Source organism: Dreissena polymorpha, chromosome 7 (assembly GCF_020536995.1).
Source record: "Dreissena polymorpha isolate Duluth1 chromosome 7, UMN_Dpol_1.0, whole genome shotgun sequence".
NCBI lineage: Eukaryota > Metazoa > Mollusca > Bivalvia > Myida > Dreissenidae > Dreissena > Dreissena polymorpha.
Genome location: NC_068361.1, coordinates 19,344,913 through 19,369,252, shown reverse-complemented (window position 1 = coordinate 19,369,252; position 24,340 = coordinate 19,344,913). Strand labels below are relative to the sequence as shown.

Genomic DNA, 24,340 nt, shown 5'->3' with positions numbered 1-24,340 from the left:
AATGTCGGTGTTGCTACGAAGCGTATACCGGCACATCACATATACATTAAACTGATTGACAGACGTCAAAACTCACTCACAGTTCTGCCCACCATGAAGGCAAGCGATTTAAACAAATTGGTAAATGTAATAGGGCGCCATATACACAAAGAAGACTCATACCATTGAGGAGATATAATAACTCATCAACTCAACTTAGATTTGACGTAACCAAGATGACACACTTGTCTCTGCTTATATCGTTGGGTAATAATAACTCAACCACATGGACTCATGAGCGTTGTAAGATCAGATAACGATTTATTGCATATCGTATGGAGGTTCCGGAGATGTAACACGATTGACTCACGGACAGTACGATGACGATAACGGGACAGCAGGATAGTTTTAATGCGAAATTTATCGTTATAAATAATATAATAATATATTATCGAAACTGTCGTAAAATCGTGTCTTTGTCATATAAATAAATCGTAATCGTCAACGTTCGGTCATTTACAGAATCATAATCAAGCTCATAATTAACTTTGCACGGCCTTTTGTAGTGCCAAGATTTTGTATCCTCTTGCATATAATAATTAAAAAGACTTGCTTACAGACTTAAACAAATAAATTTTTAGATATTTTTATCGCAGCTTCCACAATTTAAAAAACTGTAAATAAGACAACGAAGTAACACAGATATCGCAGACTCACCCTGTTATTGTGTTGGATGAAACGTTTCAAATCGACGGCCTTCCTAACAAAGCTTTACACGAATAAATATAGGATCTGGCATGAGTTGTCATATCATATCATACTTTATTAAACGAGTTCAGGAATTTTGTTGTAAGCGAGCCTTTGGCGAGCTTATTAACGAATTTCCTGGACGAGTTTAATAAAAATATGGTATGATATGACAACGAGTGTCAGATCTTTTTTATCACATGCTTTTAAATGAGCAAATTAAATAAATGTTTACGCAAACATAATGATAAATCCCGAATGTTGTTTACATTTCCTGACGTCATTTGACGTTGCAACGTCATTTCAGCAAAATAACAAAATGCGATTGGTCAATAAAACGAAAACTAAGCCAATGAAAACGCTTAAAAATGTTGAATTACACATGTGTAATATAAAAAAAATGTAATGGTTGTATTACATGGGAAACAGGGTTTAGCATGTGATAAAACATTGAATGAACATGGATACATCACTTCGAGACAATATTGGTATTTCTAAACAAAATAGCGTATTTTTTCCGCGCATCCCGATTTGCTAGTGGTCAAGAACATCTACAAACACCAAGTTTGTAGATTTTTGAAATGTCAAATGCCGTACACAACGCTTCATAGATGACCCTAAAAATTCCTTGTTAAGTTGATAAAGATTTCTTTATCAAATAATTTCTCCTTGCCGGGGAAACCAGATAACTAAACCTTATTTATACAACTGCATTAGACTTTCAAATGTATTTAAACATTGTTTATTCACAATTTAACGATTTTCACCTTAATTGGGACCTCAAGAGGATAATTAATTTCAAAATTGATTGTTCCTACAAAGGACATTTCCTTTTTCTCATTTTCCCTTTGAATTGTTTAGTTCAAATAATACAACTGCAACATGATGCACTTTATTATAAAGGATGTGGTTATTTTTAACTTTTAGGGAAGTTCATCGCCACTAAGTCCCGTCTAGCTTTAAAAAAACGCTGTAAAAAAAAGACTTTCTGACCCGGACCTATGTTGCATCAAATATTATGTTAAAAATATGAAATATTTATTTGCACCCATTTAAAATTAGCTTTGTTTAAGCAATTACCTTGTTCTAGCTTTTAAATATTGCGTGCACCTAATGTAAGGGGTGGGGGGCGGCATGCGTATACGGGAGGTTACCGGGTTTGAGTGATGCTAGTTGAAATTTACTTCAAGATGGCGTTGAGTTTGTGTTTTCCGTTAAAGAGGAGCGGTTATTTTTAACCGGGAAAGCCACTTTGTATTAATATTTATTTTAAATCAATACGCTCTCTCGGTTCTATGGTGTTTGTGCTTCCCTCGGTTTTTTGTTTCAACATCGTAGACGTCAGGGTATTTTTTTAAGGAAAACCGTATACAAATATGTTGTCTACTTACGCGAATTGGGTGTACAAATAGCATTTTCTCTTATAATACACATTATTGACGCACGTGCGCAGTAGAATATAACTAAACTCACAATTATTTTATTTCCCCGACGCCGTTTTATTTCTGATAAATAATTTATTGCTAAAAAATATTGGTTGTACGTAAACCCTGAAAAAAAACTGTATCAATTCACCAATTTTCAAGAGGATGGGTTGTGGGGATGCTGATTTACGAGATAATGTAATGTTTATCAGCCCCTTTCAGTTATTTTTATTAATTTAATGTATTTTAAAACGTGTCGCCCTTATGCTGATATGATTTTTTTAAACTGTTCTTTCACTATCTTTTGAGATGATGCAGGTTCATCGGGCGTTCATAAGTGCATCTGTCGTTGCAGTATATGTAATAAGGAATTTAACATTGGGGGAGGACTGAGATACCAAGCCCCATTCATGGACCACATGAGTTTTAATTTAGAATATGCCAGAGAGAATCCTTCAACAGAGCAGGACTAAACAGCAAATTACATCACGCGAACCAAACAAAACATGTACATCTGGTATTTGTTGTGTTTTTATTTTATTTTATACAATCTACATAAAAGAGTCTGACCTATAATTGCTATGACTGCTACTAGATTGCACGTTTCGTTCCGTAAATACCAAGATGCTAGTTTCGCACCTTTTTGTTTTAAATCAAAATAACCATTATCTGTGTTTCGTTATTTCGTCCCGCGATTTATTTGCATTATGTTCAGCAGTTATATACATGATACAAAAATTCATTTGGGTCTGAATAGCTTATTTATGCATTTGACATATTAACATTACTTAAGATTAAAAGGCAACGTAAGGAACAAACAAACAAACGAAAGAACCTTTCTAAGTGAACCAATACTTTATTTTCTCAAAACAGCAGTCTTAAATAATGTGTATTCATTTAAGTATAATCGAGAGAGAATAGATGCATTTATCGATCATTTCTACTGAAATCATATCGTGTATTGAATTTTAACTAATCTTTTTATCTACTACAAGTTCGCTTTTTGCGATTATGATATATTACCCAACTTTGAACCTGTTTATAAGAAAGTCTTCTTCTAAGCAAGCATCGGGTATTCCAAACTGCTTCAGGCATTCCGAATCGCAATAATGGTTGTATGTTGTCTCATCAACCTTATAATAGAATAACAGTTAGTGGCGTCACTTTTAAATTGCTTCTTTTTCGACAACATGTGTGCTGCACAGGCTAAAACGTGGGACGTTAAAGGGGCCTTTTCACAGATTTTGGCAGATATTGAAGTTTTTCGTTTAATAGTTTATATCGATAAGGCATCCAAAACTAAGGCCACTCGGCAATCCGTGCTTATACAAGTAATGATGTATTTTATACTTTATATACGCAATCCAAGTAGTTTCACAAAATATAACGACAACAACAGAACTCTCAAAATTATTCAATCGTTTCGCATTGCAACACTTTATAAGTTTTAGGTTTTTAAATAATCAAAAGATGCAAATAATTGATATTTTAGAGCATAGTTAATGTTCAGTATTACAACATGTTTCCTAACAAATATCATAGCAACAACAAAAATGCGCGAATCTATTTTCTTTAATTTTTTTCAATGTACCAAAACATGAAATAACCCCTTTAATCTTGTTTTTTTATCGAATTTGACATTATGTCATCTGTGTTTAAAAACACTTTAGCCTAAGTGCAAGCAAATGTGTTGACTTTGGTGAAAAATGAGATCGGTGCAACAGATATAAATTGCAAACAATCATATTTTAGCCATAAATCATGCGGCTTTTTGTGCAAATTAAGCTTATCAAATTAAAAACATTATTTTTCTTTCATAAGCCTGTCTAAAGACGTCGAGGCGCGGTTTAACCCGGATTTCGGTGTATAGTGTGACAAATCAAATGTTATCGCAGCCAGAAAATAAACTGCTATCTAATCGCCAGGTTGTCCGTCATTATACTGATAAATTGTACACTTTTTAATTGATGCATTACGATAATGCGCCCTATACGAATGTTGGTTCCATGTGGACCATAATACAGCCCAAATACTGCCATGGCCCAGATTCAAATGCGGGATGTTGAAACAGTTGGTTGTTCGAATTAAAGGCATTGCATTTACTATCTATCAAACGTATCCGATAACACTTCAGCGTTTATGTGGAAACGAAATAAGTTTTATTTGTTATTAAACAACGTTCATCATAGTTGGGATTGCATCTAAGCGTCAGGTTGAATCGAAGAGTCACGTTAATCGTAGCGTCGGGCTGCACGAAAGTTTCGGCTTGCTCGTAGAGTCACGTTAATCGTAGCATCGGGTTGAATGGAAGATTCGGGTTGAATCGAAAGGTCACGTTAATCGAAACGTCGGGTTGAATGGAAGAGTCGGGTTGATCGGAGAGTAACGTTTATAGTAACGTCGGGTTTGATGGTTGTGTCAGATTGATTCACAAAGTCACGTTATCGTTGCAATGTAGCGTGTAATCCGTCCGTCGTGTTGCATTCGTTTCATGTGTTAGTCTGTTTTGGTCCCATATCTTTGTGTTCGTTTTGTTCTGTTACTGTAAGTTTCAATGTTCATCAACAACTTGTATGTTCTACCTGTGGATAAGCCCCTTTAACATGGGTTGTCAATTGGGAATCGGGATAATGACAGACCACGGAACGCTATAAAGTTAACGCTCAACCTTTCAGTCGAACCATAAAACGTATAGTTATGTGCAAAGCGTTATCGTATGTTAAAAGGTGTTATCGTTAGTGTTGCAGTGATTAAGCCGTTTTAAGAATACATGTACACGAAGTGAAACTTTTAACTCCTTAACCATCATTTGGTGGACATATGTGGGGATAGCCATGATGTCTATTTGGATGTCTTGTTTGGTCACTTTCTCGTCGTTACGGGTACGAATTGTTTCAGTATGTTCAATTTATTTCAATAGGCCTTTCTTAAAAAGATATTAACAAATTGTCGATATTTTTAATTGCTATATTTTCTTTCATGCATTAATATGTTCTTTCAAGATCCATATTTTCATCGTATATAATTCCAGGTGTATACAGTAGCGGACACAATACCTGTGTTAGACACTCTGGAGAGAATTGCCATCTTTGGGACCGAATTCTCCACTGACTGTATCTAAAATAAATTACTGGTGTTGATATATTACGTTTCTGCTACAGCGTTTTGTGTGTTACTTGCGTTTGCAGAAATTGATTTGAATCTTAAATTTATTAAGTTCCTTTTAATGACATGACCATTCGTATCATACGAGTCAAATTTGCGATAGCTGTGTATACTTCAATAACCGCGTGCATTCCTAATTTCTTTTTTTTTATAAATTCCCTCCTCTTATATTTAAATATTTTATTTGTTTATTATCAACTACTGAACAAAGATTTTTTGTTACAAATAATTTGTTTTTCAAACACTTAATTTCAAATGTGTATATTATTGATACAAAATGCACTTTTAAAAATGGTCATTTATAACGTAATCCTATAGTTACAATACACATAACCTGTAAATAAAAACAGAAGTCATTTAGTAATAACCCTTTATTTCCCATAACGAATTACTCAGCATCCCGCCCCATACAGTTGCAATCCCGTCGATGTATCTGCTGATAGATGTTTCACGTTTTCAGTTCCGGTTGTTTTGCGTTATTATATAACTCATATAACATGATTACTGATCTGCATGTGAATATATTGTTCACGTTCTCAGTGCCGGAATACCAGTCGGTTGTCGTGCATCTCTTGAACGGAACGGAAAATTCCGACGTCGACGTCAAGCAATTCCGGAAGCGGCCGCCAACACTGCAGTACCGAGTGTCGTTCGGCAACGAAACGTTCACGATTAATCTGCGAAAGAATACGAACATGATTTCATCGGGTAATATATATGAATCGGAATCTTGGAAAACGGAACTTTATGCATGCGCGTAAAGTGTCGTCCCTGATTAGCCTGTGCTGTTCGTACAGTCTAATTATTTATTACGCCTAGACTGGATGTTTGTTTGAAAGTAACTATTTAAATAAATATAATCCATCAACGCGGAAAGTACCTTCCCTAAATAGACACTGCGGACTGCACATGCTAATCTAGGACGACACTTTACGCACATGCATTAAGACCCGATTTCTTAGAGCGCGGCTAACTTATGAATAGCTCCATAACATTGGCATGGTCCTCGTGAACTGCCATTTACTAATTTTACGATTGATTTGTTTTCAATGTTTGCATTCGGTTTCGTTCGTGAACGCTTTGAACGAGTTGAATAAGTGAATATCACTCTTCTTTGTGCGGTACGCTTAAATCGATTTCAATCGCTTTTAGTACGGGGTCTTATTACTTCTTATGGTAGTTCTAATATATTAATGCATACAGATTAGTGCGAGGTTTATGATGACACTCTATATACACTCTTACATCCTATATCTGAGTTTCAATTTTAATATCAGTTCAACAAATTCGACTATTATCAGAGTGGGTATCACGTGGTAGTCAAGATGGCGACGCCCATGCCGAGAAAGTTATTTTTTGCCGTTATATACCCTTAATTACTTGTGTTTATGTTTTAAATGACGCTCACTTTCCAGCCATATGAGTGAAAAGGTGATTAGTGTCAATGTCGTATTTACATTCGCCTTATATCTCGACTTTACTCCCCGCAAATTTTCTTAGTGGAGCTCTAATGAGGTCATTCCGCTAAGATATTTCGCAGCGAGTGAAGTCGAAATATAGGGTGGATATTACTTTGAAATATACGTTAGTAACTTTCTTGCTAATATGGCTGAAAAGTGAACGGAATTTAAAAAAATACAATTAATAAAAGGTTTAAAACGGTAAAAAATACATGTCTCTGCATGGACGTCGCCATCTTGATAATTACGTGATTACCCCCTCTATATACATAAATTGCTTAAGTAGTTTTCAGTGGTAATCATAGAAAGTAAATATGCGTCTTGTCATTTTATCCATTGGTAATATCAATCAATGTCATTTTAGTATATTTATGAAAGGGAAAACAACAACAACAAAGTATGCATTTGATATTTCTAACAAATTATCTCGATTGCCTAATACTATGCTGTTTATGCTTTACTTTTATACATGTTAAAGCTATAATATTTGGGCATCACTATATCAGTACAGTTAGGTTATTCCATAAATCAAACTATATATATGATCGGCGCTCTGTGAAAAGGGTGTTAAATGTATGTGCGTAAAGTGTCGTCCCATATTAGCCTGTGCTGTCTGCACAGTCTAATCAGGGACGACACTATACGCACATGTATTAAACCCCCTTTTCGCAGAGCACGGCCCATATATAATTATTAAATTTAATATTGGTTAAATGGCCGATTTTTCATATTAAACCTCGATCTCTGATAAAGCTGAATAATCTGTGTGTAGTCTGGACATGGTATTTTCTGTTTCCCTTCGCAGGCTGCATCATTCGGCACGTGAACGTATGTGCGTAAAATGTCGTTCCATATAAGCATGTCCAGCCCGCACAGGCTTATCAGGGACGACACGTTCCGCCTTAACTGGATTTTGTCTACTATAAATGAACAATTCCATAAAAGCGGAAAGTGCCGTCACCGCGAGGAATGCACAGGCTAATCTGGGATGACACTTTACCCACGTGCATTAAGCCCAGTTTTTCCAGAACGGGGCTAAAATGTATTTGCAGGCTGCATCATCCGTCAAGTGAACGGAAGCGGCCACTCAACGGTGAGCCCCTGCATGGAGCATGACGTCACGTGCTACTACACCGGAACTACTAGCGCCCACAACGACTCCTGGGTGGCGGCCAGCGTCTGTGGAGGGCTGGTAAGGCCGTGTGGGTCGATGACATAGGGAGCTTGTTTCATTGATTTGAGGTCATAATGAAGTAGCAGATAAAGCGTCCCTCTTTAATGTTCCAGTTTAAACCACATTTCATGAGCGATCTTAGGATATTTCGAAAGAAACCACGTACTTGTTCTTCCCAAGATAAAGATTCGGAAAACATTTGACCTTCATTAAACTGAGCTAGAATCCAATAAGTTGAAACTGATTTCAGTGCAAAAATTGTTAACTTTAAGGGAGTGTGCGTAAATCAAATACATGTACTAGTTAAAATAAAGTGATATTGTCCTCTTATTTGATGTTTTTGTTGCGATATCGATCACTTTTAAAGAAATGTGATAAATAATCGATTTAAAAAAATAATATTCATTCAGTTTAAAGAAGTTTAACAATCCTACGGATATAGAAAATGAATATAATAAAACATCAAATTATGTATAATTCATTTGTTAACAAAAGCGAATCGTATTTCTTGTGAAAAGATTTTGAAAAGAAAATATTGTTTCTTCACAAAAAGGGATGCTAAGTTTTTGCAACACGAATCACCTTCTTTGAACATTTATTTTAAGGTCAAAAGAAACCATAAACACACATGATTGTATTCCAATATTGAAATAAAAAAATGATGTTCTCTTCACAGAAAGGGTTGCTCAGTTTCGGCAACACGAGCCTGTTCATCTACCCCATGAAGCGGACATCGGATCAGACGTCAACGTCAGCGTCGCCCAATCACGTAATCTACCGTTACCAGGGAGACAAGCACGTGTGCAAGACGGAAGGTAGGACTACGCACACTTAACATATTACACTGTCCATTCAAATATCGTTTAAAAGAAAATGTCGGCGGTCTTTATTTAGTGGTGACTTAATACTACAGTAAATACGCACGTTAATCACGGTTTTCATATGTATGACTCTCGTTTTGGATTGTTTTTGCTGATTGAAAATCGAAGTTTAGCGATCACAATTCGCTATTATATTATATGAAATTTTTCTTGTTGAAAAGGTAAAACTCGTTGATGTAATAATATTTTAATAATGATATATAGAGAACATAATACGTTCCTCAGCTTTGATCGGTGTTTGCCGTTTGCAGACGACGTTACCGACATACTCTATCCCACTTCTCAAGCACAAGGGAGGCACCAGGTCAACGAAATGAAAACCAGGTGAGATCACAGGGCTTATGTTTCGATTAAGTTCAGACCTTGGTGTGTCAGCTGTATCCCTTGTATACATTTAGCAGGGCTCTGTGAAATGGGGGATTAATTCATGTGCGAAATGTGTCGTACCAGATTAGCATGTGCAGTACGCACAGGCTAATCAGAGAAGACACTTTCCGCTTTATGGTATTTTTCGTTTACAGATAGTCTCTTCTTTACAAAAATCCAGTTTAGGGGGAAGTGTCACCCCTGATAAGCCTGTGCGGACTGCACAGTTTAATCTGGGACGACACATTACGCACATGCATTAAACCCCTTTTCACAGAGCGCGGATCATATATTTATAGTATACTAAGTATTTTTCATAAAGGTCACTGTGCGAGAGGCCTATGAATGTTTGTATCATATAAAATGCTGTATTTCTTATTATTTTTTCCAAATCTAACACACCAAAAATAGATCATTTTAGGCGTGTATCAGTAATACCAGTCGACGAAGAAGCGGCATATAATTGAATTAAAACAATCATCAAACGCAATTAAGCCAGTGTGAAACATATGACATACTTGTAGACACTTGACGGCAGTGTGTTCGACAAATTTTATTAAATTTAACATCACACAATGCATGGTTGACGATACCCTGAAATAACAGCAGCGTTCATAATTCCTAAGACAACACACACTTTGGCTCAGTTACAAATGCAGGACTAGGTGTGAAACTGTCGCTTCATTTAAATAGCTCTATGTGGAATACAATAGATCTCAACGAGTGTTATAAACAAAGCAAAACTACAGTTTGTACAGCCTAATTATAACATTAGGTCCTCTAAATATCTTGCAAGAGACCGATTGCAAAGCTGTATGACGAAATACACCAAACACTGGACACAACACTACAGCACGAAAACACACATATGTAATTATTCTTACAGAATATCCATAGTAGAGCTATACTGCATGAATGCTGAAACCTTGTCTTCTATGTTCTGTCTTATATAATGTCCTCTTGTGTGGTGATTATCTCTATGTATAATCACTAATTCATCATGTCTGACTGACAGCGTTACTAAACTACTAACGTAATCAACACTTCATTGCAACGAAGATTACCCATACAAGTTATAGTTTTTCTATTTTTATTACTTGTAACTAGAATGAAATGTTATTGTACCGCTATGAAGCATGTACATCTTTTTTATTGTTTTTTTAATGTTTTTGCTTTTTTAACCGGTTAATAAACCTGACACCTCAGTCAAACCTTGAAGTTATAGTTTGTGTATTTTCTATTGATAACAACTATTTGTTTCTTTAACAATAAGTGTGTACGTTGCCAGTTGTCGGTACATTGCCAGTTGTTTGTACATTGTCAGTTGTATGCTGTGATCACGTGCCCTGTCACCATACAGGTACATAGAGGCGGGAATCGTGGTCGACCCTGTCATGGCGAGATTCCACAACGACACCATTCTCCAGTACGTCTTCACTGGCTTTAACATCGTAAGTGATTGAACAGTGCGTCTTCACTGGCTTTAACATCGTAAGTGATTGAACAGTACGTCTTCACTGGCTTTAACATCGTTAGTGATTGAACAGTACGTCTTCACTGGCTTTAACATCGTAAGTGATTGAACAGTACGTCTTCATTAGCATAACATCGTACGTAATTGAACATTACGTCTTCACTGGCTTTAACATCGTAAGTGATTGAACAGTACGTCTTCACTGGCTTTAACATCGTAGGTGATTGAACAGTACGTCTTCACTGGCTTTAACAGCGTAAGTGATTGAACAGTACGTCTTCACTGGCTTTAACATCGTAAGTGATTGAACAGTACGTCTTCACTGGTTTTAACATCGTTAGTGATTGGAAATTATATTGGTTGTTTGAACGGCTAGTCAAAATTAAATAAAAAATGTGAAAATTCAGGTTTTTCGGGTCAGTGTTTAAAAACGTTTATACAAAAAAGACAACTGCATTTTATAACGCGTTTCATTTAACGCCATCTGCAGTTAATGTATTTTAGATATAGTATAATTAATCAAATATTGACTAAAATACTGAAACATATATTTATTTATTTATTATTCATTTAGTATAGACCAAATTGTGAAAATTGGGTTTAATACATATGCATAATGTTTCGTCCCAGATAAGCCGTTGCTGTCCGAAGCCGAAATAAATGTTCGTCAAGAACAGTCTTCCGTTAAACGAAATATAAAATAAAAGCGAACAGTGTCGTCCCTGACACTTAGCAATGCATTTAACCGCCACCCCCCCCCCTTTCGCATAGCGCGGCCCGACTATAAGTTTTGTAAAGAACTGAGATAATTCTTTTAACATTATTTACATGAGAGAACGATACAAACCACAGAAACAACTACATATTTTCAGCATCTCATAAAGTTTTTCTTACTTTAATGTGAAGACAAATTAAGAACTTAGCAAGATTTGCTTTAAATGCAGATTCAAGTTTAAGTCGATTTAGATTTTTAAGACAAGTTCCGTTTCAGAAATTCGCCATGTTATTTTCAAACATATGTTTACCAGTTTCAGCAAACCAAGCATAAACTTACATTCGTTTAATGCGTGCATTTTCTAAATTTGGAAATGAAAGCGACTCTTACAAAAGCTTGAGAATACACTATGACACCACATATTTAATCCAACTACAAATAAACTAAGCGTTTTCTCTTTCATGAAAAAGCGACAAGAGCAGGTTTCGTAGGCAAACCTTTGTACCGGATCCGCGAGTAATTTTTTCCATTTTTCGACCCGCGAAACTGTTTAATTTTAGTACCAATTGTGGTTATAGCTTTAGTGGTCTCTATCAAATCTGTAAGTTCGTTGACATTTCGTTCTTTTTCAAAGCAATGTCGTTTTCTTATTGATGATAAATAATCGTATATAGTTTTTAATTAAGATGTTAGTACGAATCTAAGTATAACTGTCGTTTCCAGAACGAGTTTCGCATAAATTCGTTTAATGTATGTCCGCCTTCCTCTTACGAGACACGTTAGTAGCAGTTGTGGATTGCAATGTTATGATACATAAATCGATATAGTAACGTTGATATAATATTTTTAACTTGTCAAATACTTGTTTGTGTTCAAATGAGTTAAAGATGTGTTTTCCATAAATTTAATATCTTGAAAATTTCATAGTTTTGTAAGCGAGTGTTAAGTGAACATGTATGGAATTATATAAACGAGTCTTTAAAATGTTTTTATGAGATCTTACATCGCTTGTACATTTTATTATTTGTTTCAGGCGTCGAAGTTGTTCGCAGACCGGTCCATTGGCACCTTGATGAAACTCTTATTGTCAGAGATCATTGTGTTCAACTCGTCCAATGTAAGTAACTTTGTTATGGCGGCCCGTTAAAGCCATGGATGTTGCTTAAAATTGTTAGGTCAGAGACAATTGTGATCGTCCAATATACATTGTAGGTCAATGTTGTATGGTGTACAGTAAAATACATTATCGTTTATCAAACTCGTGATGTCCACGATCGTTGAGTTCAACTCGTCCAATACATGTGACTGAGGTACGGTGTCCGTTTCATGATACCGTTGTTTCTATAAAAGTCGCATATGAAACAAGAGGGCCTTCTTGTCCCTTAAGTGCTCACCTTTTATCAAGAAACGCCAATTGCCGAAGACTTCACTTGATGACCTATGTTAAACCAACTAGACGCAGATTCGAACTTGTACTATATATATTTCTAAAATAAGAACTGAGTTGTTGTTTTTTTCAACAATATTGATTCCCACATGTCACTTTTATATTTGTTACAAAGTTTTGCTTTAGATTTAAGGCGCTTAAACAATATTCTGATACATGAAGGACCCAGAATTGAAGTACAGCTAGATATCGTCAAGATTAAAAATCTTACCAAGTTTTATTAAGTTAAACTCATAAATGTGCTTTAAAGAGTGTTAACGCATTTTGAAGAGCTTACCAAGTGACCATAGTGTTAAAACATGTGATCTATATTCAAAATTGGCTAGATATTGTTAAGAAAAATAGAGAATATTATGTTAGTTTTGGACAACGATCAAGTTAATCATGCGAGGCTTAGAACCATGTTAGCGCGAGGCTTGCCGACGAAACTCACATACTTTTCTATTTATCTTATTTTATCCTAGTACCAGATGACAATCGATAGTATTACAACGATCGTATAAAATTTAGCTTGATACTATCACTATTTTTAGAACAGATTTGTTTGGGTTTTTTTAATTGGAGAATATGTTTGTGTCAATTACGGAAAGATAAAATCGTCACAAAATGCGATATTTTATGATTATTAGACAAGCTTCGCGCTAACATGATTTGAAGCATCGCATAATAAACTTTATCTAAATTCAAAACTCACATAATATTCTATATATTTCTTCTCCTCTTTCATTAATAAATATCAAACATCGCATTTTCTGACGATGTTTTTTACGTAGTTGACAAAAACATATTCTTCATGTTTTGGTAAAACCCATTTCTTATCTAAATATAGCGATAGTATAGAGCTCAAGTTTATACGATCGTTCTTATACTATCGATATTCATCTGGTAATATGATACAAATGCTTACATATTTTTATCAAGACTGAGTCATTAATATGGCGTCTAGTGTTAACAAGTTTGTCAAAGTTTCAATTTGTGACCTGGATTTCGGAAACGTGTAGAGAGTTTTGTAATTTGCCTATTGTTATATACGTATTGCCAAGATAAACACTTTTACCAAGTATCATCAATATTGAGCAAAACATGTGAGCTTTATATTGGGCACGAGATAAAACTTGACGATATAAATCTGAGCCGTGCTCTGTGAAAAAGGGGTTTAATTTAAGTGCGCAAAGTGTCGTTCCTGATTAGCATGTGCAGTCCTTACAGGCTAATCAGAAACGACACTTTCCACCTTAACCGGAGTTTTGCTAAGAAGAGAATTTCTGTAAACGAAAAATACCATAAAAGCGGAAAATGTCGTCCTTAATTATCCTGTGCGGACTGCACATGCTAATCTGGGATGACACTTTCGCACATGCATTAAACGTCTTTTTCACAGAGCACAGCTAATTTTGTCATCAAATTTAAGCCAGTGGCCTAGCTTTTGGACAAAAATGACACAGATACGCACTCGGTCTTGGTCCTGTCAAAATTTATTTTTTTATCAAGATTGATCAATAAATGTGGCGTATGGAGTGTTTACCAAGTTTTTTTTACCAAGGTTGATCAATAAATGTGGCGTATGGATTGTTAAACAGCTTTTTGACCAGGATTGAACAATGAATGTGGCGTATGGAGTGTTTACCAAGTTTTTGACCAAGGTTTATCAATTAATGTGGCGTATGGAGTGTTAAACAACTTTTTGACCAGGATTGAAAAATGAATGTGGCGTATGGAGTGTTTACCAAGTTTTTGACCAAGGTTGATCAATAAATGTGGCGTATGGAGTGTTTACCAAGTTTTTGACCAAGATTTATAAATAAATGTGGCGTATGGGGTGAGTTCACAAATGTTTTGACCAAATTTTTCAATAAATGTGGCGTATAGAGTGTTTACCAACTTTTTGACCAAGATTGATCAATGAATGTGGCGTATGGAGTGTTGACCAACTTTTTACCAAGATTGATCAATAAATGTGGTATGGAGTGTTCACCAAGTTTTTGACAAATATTGATCAATAAATATGGCGTATGAAGTTATAATCAACTTTTTGACCAAAATTGATAAATACATGTCGCGTGTGTAGCGTTAACTTACTTGCTATGAAAACTGTTCCAAATCGAACTTGGCATAGATATTGTCAAATTAACAACCGGAAATATTTTCATTCGGTTTGAGCAACAAATGGGGCTTCTCGTGCGGTTACGAAGTAAACTGGAACTCGTACCCCGGACACCGCATAACGCACGAAGAAAGACGGACGGACATATACTGAACACAATAGCTCAACTTTAACACTTTGTTCATAAATTAGTTAACATATACGATTTTGCGACGTTTTAATCGCCGTGGGTGTTTTACTTTTGCGGTGCAAAACTACAATGGTATTCATTCAATTTGATTGCTCATGGCTATTCACAGAAAGTGTGTAAGATGCTATTAATAGAATTATGAATTTACAGAATGTATTTGCAGGGTTTTGACGTGAGTGACACAACTTACGCTGAGAAGGTGTTTTAACATACTAATTTTCGAATGTATGACTTCAAAGCTATTCACAGACTGTGTTTGCAGGGATTATGTGTTAGAGACACAGCTTTCGCTGAAAAGACAGACAACCTGCTATTTATAGAATGTATGACGTCGCAGCTATTCACAGAATGTGTCTGCTGTGTTATTTATAGAATGTATGATGTAAAAGCAAATTCACACGATGTTTTGCAGGTGTTGGTCGTGAGTGACACGCCGGACGATGTGATGACAAATAAATGTGTATGTGATGCTATTTATAGAATAAATGACGTCGCAGCTATTCACATAATGTGTCTGATGTGCCATTCATAGAATGTATGATGTCATAGCAAATTCACACGATGTTTTGCAGGTGTTGGCCGTGAGTGACACACCGGACGCTGAGAAGACAAATACATGTGTATGTGATCTATTAATAGAATGTGTATGACGTACCAGCTACTTATATAATGTATTTGCAGGGGTTTGATGTGAGTGACACAGTGGACGCTGAGAAGACAATGAATAGTTTCTGTGAGTGGCAGAGCAAGCATCACACGCTGAACACAACTGACGTTACCATCCTTTTAACACGGTTTGGATATCTTCTTTAGGCCCCCTATTTACGTTTGTCAAGGCCTTGGTGTAACTAATTAATATTTTTTTAGTGTAGAAATTAACTAAAATTAAACGTAAAAGATTTTCCATTCTTTAAATGAAAAAGAAAACTTTTTAGAACGCAAGTCCTTAGTTGGTTTCCGTTGTGCAGGGAATGAAGATGTGTTGTCCAATATAAAATTGTGTTTAGATCTGCATGAACATACCATAAAGTACCCCCCGCCCACTACACTAAACAAATAACGAGTGCATACGTTAATCTTTTATTCCCAAATTTAGAAATGATATTGAATATGGCGCCAATGACAACGGGAAGTCCACCATTGGTCTTGCGTTCCCCTTTGGTGCGTGTAAGATACGAAATAAGTGTGCCGTCGTGGAAGATACTGGCCCCGTATTCGGCCTCACTCTGGCGCATGAAATAGGCCACCTGTAAGTGCAGCACACGTAGTGGAGCTATGTCACGTGGTACAAAGTCTTACATACACAGTCGAGTGATATTTTTTTTTTATTGATCGCGTAATGGACTCTTGGATTTTCTCCATCGTGTCATTTGCATGTAGCATGGAGACATTGGTATCCATTTATTGAATTTCGATGAAAAACGTAAATATCGAAGGTTAAATTTGGCTATTAAACATAATATACGGACAGTTACTTCGTCACCCATCACGCAATCTTAACATAATTTACCGCAGATATTCAAAATATATACTACTACTACTACTGCTACTACTACTACTACTACTACTACTACTACTACTACTACTACTACTACTACTACTACTACTACTACTACTACTACTACTACTACTACTACTACTACTACTACTACTACTACTACTACTACTACTACTACTACTAAAACTATTACTACTACTACTACTACTACTACTACTACTACTACTACTACTACTACTACTACTACTACTACTACTACTACTACTACTACTACTACTACTACTACTAACTACTACTACTACTACTACTACTACTACTACTACTACTATTACACTACTACTTCTACTACTACTACTACAACTACTTTTACTACTACTACTACTACTACTACAACTACAACAACAACTACTACTACTACTACTACTACTACTACTACTACTACTACTACTACTACTACTACTACTACTACTACTACTACTACTACTACTACTACTACTACTACTACTGCTACTTCTAATAATAATAATAATTATAATTATTATTATTATTAAAATAATAATAATAATAATAATAATAAAATAATGATAATAATGATAATAATAATAATAATAATAATAATAATAATAATAATAATAATAATAATAATAATAATAATAATAACACTAATACTTATACTAATAGCAATAATTGAAATTGGAACACGAAGCACAGTTTACAACATTCCACTAAACGCTGGACAAGAAATGCGTTCTGCTTTCTTACTCAAAACAAACGAATATATTTGTTACATCGCAGTATCGGCATGAGCCATGACAACACAAGCGATAACCACTGTCCTCCCGCCCTCATGTCCGCGTCCGGCAAATCTGGAGTGGACGCCTTCCGGTGGTCCAATTGCAGCGCAAAGGAACTCAACAACAACAAGTAGGTATTATGTTTAACAATGACCGACTAAATCCACATTATGCGTCCGTCTGTTTTACTGATAAAACACTGAGTATGTCCGTCCGTTGAGCAGACAGAGTTTACCCCTTTGTACTGCAGATTCCTTTGTGTGTGTGACTTCCTTTGGTATTGATGGAATAATCTGACATTCTGTGTATTACTGGAATACTTTTACTTCCCTCTAACTTGTAGGTTCAATCTTGGATGCCTTGAAAACGCTCCAGTGAGTGGAGACGTTGACATGACGCACCTGCATGGCTCCCAGCTCGCCCCGCTGCCTCTACCGGCATGGTGTACACAGCGGACGATCAGTGCCGTCTTATGCTTGATGACCACGCCTACTTCTTCTTCGTAGGTCTATGATTGACCTTATGTCAAGTCTTGATTGACAAGAGTGTTGCTTACCATCAGGAATCTATGACATTTCTGTACAACCGTATACTTTACAAAAGCCTTGTTCCACGATTGACTACATTTTTTTTAAAAATCATCCTTAACTATGCAGCGTTTCCGTATCGGACGACCACCATTTGACTTTTTAATTTTTACAATGAAAATAAATAGACACGTATTAAGCTTCGGAAAATTATAAATTTTAAAAAGATCGATGCAATTCTATGTGTTGTAGATGCTAAACTTTGTTCCGCTTTTTTAATGCCTTTCGCAGACCCCAGTACATGACCCCTGCAAAGAGATCGCCTGCCACGCCGATCATGGCACCAAATATTACTCCCAGCCTCTGATGGACGGGACGGACTGTAACAACACCCGAACAGTAATACTTTCAACACGATTCTTAATCTTAATGTCAACTTCTTTCCCTGTTATAGTCTATAACTTCATAGTATTTGTGTCATCATCGCCCTGTTTTTTATCGCATCATTGGGTTTGATAAGCCTCCAATGATAAAACTTTGCTTTTTTCAGATTTGTCCAAAAAAAGCTATTCCACGCAAAACAATTTTTTCATTTTATCTATTTGTCTGACCATATTACATTATTTCGTGTGGGCAAATTCGCTCAGTCCATTTTTTGTTTAAAAAAAAGATATCATTTTGTGGAATTGCTGTGATTATAAGGATAAAAGGTAATTCAAAATTCATGTACACGATGTGAGTATTTGCTCGGGACAATACATGGCGAAAGATCGTTGTTACGTTAATTTGTTTTATAAAAAAAGGTGTCAGGAACGACCCCGCTGATCTTCATGGGTTCGTTAATAACCACTAAGTTGCATTTATATTCATAGCCGGAAATCATCAAAGTTAATATTTTAATATTCATTGTTTTCACTTATGTCTCGATCATAGCTGGGTGACTTACCGGTATTACACACTAAAACTTATAGAGATCAAATTGGCATTATTGCACATGCAAACAAACACCAAATTTAAAGACTATTTATAACTAAAGTGACACATGGTTACTTCCAGGAAAAGTGTGTAGATTAAGTGTGGGACAAAAGTGTCCATTTTACATGACACGTACGTCTGCTAAAATAGTCGTACATGTTCTCATACATTCACATCTTGTTATGTTTATTCACTTACGTTCCGGTATATAAACGTGATAAACTTCAGAGGTTTTAGAGAATGAAAGAAGTTGTTATTGCTACCTATGAACACACCAACTATGACTTTCAAGACATTAGCGGCATGTTCTTGCACGGTGCATGATAACCAAAAATATGCATAATACGAAAACAAAGATATAGGGCATTTTTATTTATTTTTATTGATTTTGCAATTGTAAAACGAAACGATACTTAACCTTATGATATTAAATAGCGATGACGTAAGTCGCCGATATTTTTCTGAGCTGCATTTCTTCCATATACATTTTAACGAGATTTTACAATCTGAGCCCGTCTCGCAGAATTTAAACGTCCAACGAAGATGCGTCTTTGTGAAGCAAGCTTGTAGAAGAAGATGCTGTTTGCACTCTATTTGCCCATCAACATGATCAACAGTAAACTAAAAAAATGTTGATATTAATTTAAAATTGGTGAAGCCACTCGACAAGTATTCGTTTATAAAGGTGTTGGCCGATAAAAAAGTGTAGATGAATTGTCGTTCTGTCGGCTTTTGCCTCGTTCGCATCTAGATTTTAAGATGGTATTGAATATTTTAGATTTAATAAGTTCTTTCACCAACTTTCAGTAAAACGTATTCAGACTCTTACATTTGACATATCGACAAAAGTACAGTAAGTTCTTCTAAAGCGAATTATATCTTTGTGTTGCTTTGATTTCTGATTTCTGACAGTAACTGTAATACACTGTTTAAATAAGGGATTAAATATGCAATGCGCTAGTGAATTTTTATATATTATTTGCTGTAAAATGTATTTTTGTTTGAAAAAGACACAATCTCGTTTGACAACTTGTCAACTGTGTTGAAGCAGTATATCTGGTTATAATTAATCTTAACAAAGATCTCTGCTTGACATTTGACATTCTAGTATACGGTACACAACATATTGTTACATGAGAGCTACACAGCTATGTCTCTAAATAAATATACCGGAAGTACCGTTGTATTCCAGTGGTGCATGCGCGGCCAGTCAGTTGCGATGAACACTTCGCTTCAGACAGACCCTATCCCAGGGGGATGGAGCCCATGGGTGAGCGCCACGTGCAGTCGCACATGCGGGGGAGGCGTTTTGATGCAGACAAGGACGTGCACGGACCCAAAGTGAGACACAATTGATCATTGTCGGCTCAAGTACATATAGTACTAAAGCGCCTCTTTAGTATACTACAATTTACCCCGTGCACGCAAATACTCCGGCATACTTTTTAGTATACTTTCCGCACTCGGGTTTTTTGTAGTTTACTATAGAGTACCCGGGGTACTTTAAAATATTACCTGAACCGACAATTACTTATCGAGCGTCCGTAAATCAACTCACTTTTCCTGTGTAAAGATACCCATCCTTAGTAGTTCAACAAAACGTAAGTTCACATACGTATGGCATTAACTGACAACTGCAAGAAGCGAATGACTGCAAAAATAATCCGAGTCCAATATCAACACAATAGTTTTTATTCAATAGTTCGTTCAGTTAAAGTGAACGTTTGCGAACTGTTCCGAACGTTCGGTCACTGGGGTCGTATTCCAAAAGAATCTAAAGTTAAATTCTTATCCTTAAATAAGGAATTTTTCTTAAGTTTTCATTTCCTATTGAAATAGTTTGGCATCAATAATTACATCGAAATAAAATCATTATGTCAATGTTATTCTAGGAATAACATGTGATTCCTTAATATCTAGTAAAGAAGTACAAAACATTGTTTATTTTGAACTTAAGTGAAATTATTTAAGAAATGACTGAGATGTTTCTGGAATACCACCCCTGTACGGAAGGCTCGTATGTTACGCATCCCCAATTAATTTACTTCTTTGTTATATATAGAATTCGCAATCTTTGATCTTAAATTGCAACATGACCGAGCGTATAGACAATATATCACTATACATGACTGGACAGGTGGTTTCATAAGCTTACAAAACAACTGCATTAGAAAAAAATCTATGTATAGTAACTCAAAATAATTACCTTATAACATATGCACCGGTTTTTACAGACACCGGCATCGCCATCTTTATGCAAACACCATGCCATACTATTGAGGCTGGCAACCACCAACGTACAAAGAAATGCACGAATCAGGCGTTTTGCCCTGTGACTTACACATGTACCTTTAAATTGATACCAAAAATTATAATTTGAAATGCATTTTTTAAATTGTATGCACCAGGACCTGCATCGTATGTGCTAAGTAGCAAACTGACTGCATGTAACCCCCAAATTCCACTTCCTTTTAGGGGTAACCTCGTAACCAACGTTCGCGATCGACAGCAAACGCATTCGGATGTAGTGTGCGTATATATCCCAAATGGCGTACCGGCATGCTGTTTCAGAATGAAATTTCAGTAATTCATATACATGTATGTTATTTTAAACTGAAACACAATGCCAAATATTTCCTTCTTATCAATTACTACTCAATTAATTTCTGTATTTTATCAAAATAAAAAGTGTTTCTTAAATCATCAATCATATCCGATTTGTTATCAATGTGTGCCGCTCTTTAAACGTTCGCAGCGAACTTACCGTTCAAAAGGTTTCGTACGAAACGAACAGTCATTGGTGAATTTTGACTGTAACTGAACGAACTATAGCAAGCTAGTATCTTAAACTGTATTTTCGTTCACAAGCTGATATTGGGATACGACGACAATTTTAAAGCCGTCTTCGGTTTAATGGTTCATCCATACGTACTATTTTTTATATTAAAAAAATAATTGAAAGTTTGAACATGTGCAATATACATATTTTGTATTATGTTCCTACGTAAGGTAAACATTTCTATACCCGTTTTACCAGACCCAGATACGGCGGGAAGCACTGCGAAGGGCCATGAAGAAATACCTGCTTTGTAATATGCAGGTAGGGTAATAACTCTGTAAGATTCAGGTAAGGGTATATAATGTTTACTTTATTTTCATGAAAAAGAAATAGCATGTGTCTTACCATCCTACTCGGGACGATATTTGTGCTGCATTTTGTTTAACGGTAAATTAAGCTCTTTAGTTCGTGTGGTACCTCGTATTTAAGAAGAACATAAGAGAAATAACTGTGTCTTGTATTGTGAAACTAATGTATAACATCGTGTTTAAAAGGCATAACGGCTATATTATATTTTATCATAGAAAAACTTTGTATTGCATTTTAATCCATTGCTAAAAGATGTACACGTAACGTACCAAAATCTCGTAATTTTACTAAGGAAAAATATTTTTTGCAATACACTTACTTTTTTGTAACATTTAAAAATATGACTTGATCAATTAATATAATTTGTTTTTTGTTTTATTATTATTATTATTATTATTATTATTATTATTCGAACGTTTCCAGAAATGTCCCGACTATAAAAGCCTGAACATGACGTGTGACGCGTTGGATAAAGGTATGTTACAATTATTCACTGTATTCAGTTTGTTGATTAAAGGTATGTTTCATTTCGTGTGCACTGTATTCATTCTTGATGGATAAAGGTATGTTACATTTCGTGTGCACTGTATTCAGTCTTTGCTGGATAAAGGTGTGTTACATTTCGTGTGCACTGTAATCAGTCTTTTTTGATAAAGGTATGTTAAATTTCGTGTGCACTATATTCAGTCTTGTTGGATAAAGGTATGTTTCATTTTGTGTGCACCGTATTCAGTCTTATTGGATAAAGGTATGTTACATTTCGTGTGCACTGTATTCAGTCTTGTTGGATAAAGGTATGTTACATTTTGTGTGAACTGTATTCAGTCTTGTTGGATAAAGGTATGTTACATTTCGTGTGCACTGTATTCAGTTTTGTTGGATAAAGGTATGTTACATTTCGTGTGCACTGTATTCAGTCTTGTTTGATAAAGGTATGTTACATTTCGTGTGCACTGTTATTCAGTCTTGTTGGATAAAGGTATGTTACATTTCGTGTGCACTGTATTCAGTCTTGTTGGATAAAGGTATGTTACATTTCGTGTGCACTGTATTCAGTCTTGTTGGATAAAGGTATGTTACATTTCGTGTGCACTGTATTCAGTCTTTTGGATAAAGGTATGTTACATTTCGTTTGCACTGTATTCAGTCTTGTTGGATAAAGGTATGTTACATTTCGTGTGCACTGTATTCAGTTTGTTTCGGATAAGGGTATGTTACATTTCGTGTAACTGTATTCACTTGTCGGATAAAGGTATGTTACATTTCGTGTACACTGTATTCAGTAGGTTTCCGGAAAAGGTATGTTACATTTCGTGTGCACTGTATTCACTCTTGTTGGATAAAGGTATGTAACATTTCGTGTGCACTGTGTTTTCAGTCTTGTTTTCCGGATAAAAGGTATGTTACATTTCGTGTACACTGTATTCAGTCTTGTTGGATAAAGGTATGTACATTTCGCGTGCACTGTGTTTAGTCTTGTTTCCGGATAAAGGTATGTTACATTTCTTGTATACTGTATTCAGTCTTGTTGGATAGAGGTATGTTTACATTCGTGTGCACTGTATCAGTATTGTTTCAGGATAAGGTATGTTACATTTCGTGTACACACTTATTCAGTTTTGTCGGATAAAGGTATGTTACATGTCTGTGCACTGTATTCAGTCTAGTTTCTGGAAAAGGTATGTTACATTCGTGTGCACTGTATTCAGTCTTTTTGGATAAAGGTATGTTCATTTCGTGTGCACTGTATTTAATTCTTGTTTTCCGGATAAAGGTATGTTACATTTCGTGTACACTGTAATCATGTTTTGTTGGATAAAGGTATGTTACATTTCGCGTGCACTGCTTTCAGTCTGTTTCCGGATGAAGGTATGTTACATGTTCATGTACTGTATTCAGTCTTGTTGGATAGAGGTATGTTACATTTCGTGTGCACTGTATTCAGTCTTGTTTCTGGATCAAGGTATGTTACATTTCGTGTGGACTGTATTCAGTCTTTTCTGATACAGGTATGTTACATTTCGTGTGCACTGTATTCAGTGATGCTTCCGGATAAAGTTATGTTACTTTTCGTGTGCATTGTATTCAGTCTTGCTTCCGGATTTATAAGGTATGTTACATTTCGCGTGCACTGTATTCAGTCTTGTTTCCGGATAAATGTATGTTACATTGCGTGTACACTGTATTCAGTCTTGTTGGATACGGTATGTTACATTTCGTGTGCACTGTATTCAGTCCTGTTTCCGGATAAAGGTAGTTACACATTTCGTGT

General features: G+C 35.7%; 1 protein-coding gene across 1 annotated transcript; it reads left to right on the top strand.

Annotated features, from left to right (window-relative positions):
• The first annotated feature begins 4,222 nt into the window (after window positions 1-4,222).
• Window positions 4,223-22,546, top strand: LOC127837792 (A disintegrin and metalloproteinase with thrombospondin motifs 6-like). Its single transcript, XM_052365181.1, has 16 exons — window positions 4,223-5,032; window positions 5,182-5,263; window positions 5,856-6,023; window positions 7,828-7,967; window positions 8,626-8,764; window positions 9,082-9,154; window positions 10,557-10,647; window positions 12,419-12,502; window positions 15,808-15,920; window positions 16,223-16,375; window positions 17,420-17,548; window positions 17,762-17,920; window positions 18,237-18,344; window positions 20,113-20,261; window positions 21,958-22,020; window positions 22,492-22,546. Exons 1-13 carry the CDS (start codon window positions 4,985-4,987, stop codon window positions 18,310-18,312), a joined length of 1,455 nt encoding a protein of 484 aa, XP_052221141.1. The 5' UTR covers window positions 4,223-4,984; the 3' UTR covers window positions 18,313-18,344; window positions 20,113-20,261; window positions 21,958-22,020; window positions 22,492-22,546.
• Window positions 22,547-24,340: the final 1,794 nt, after the last annotated feature.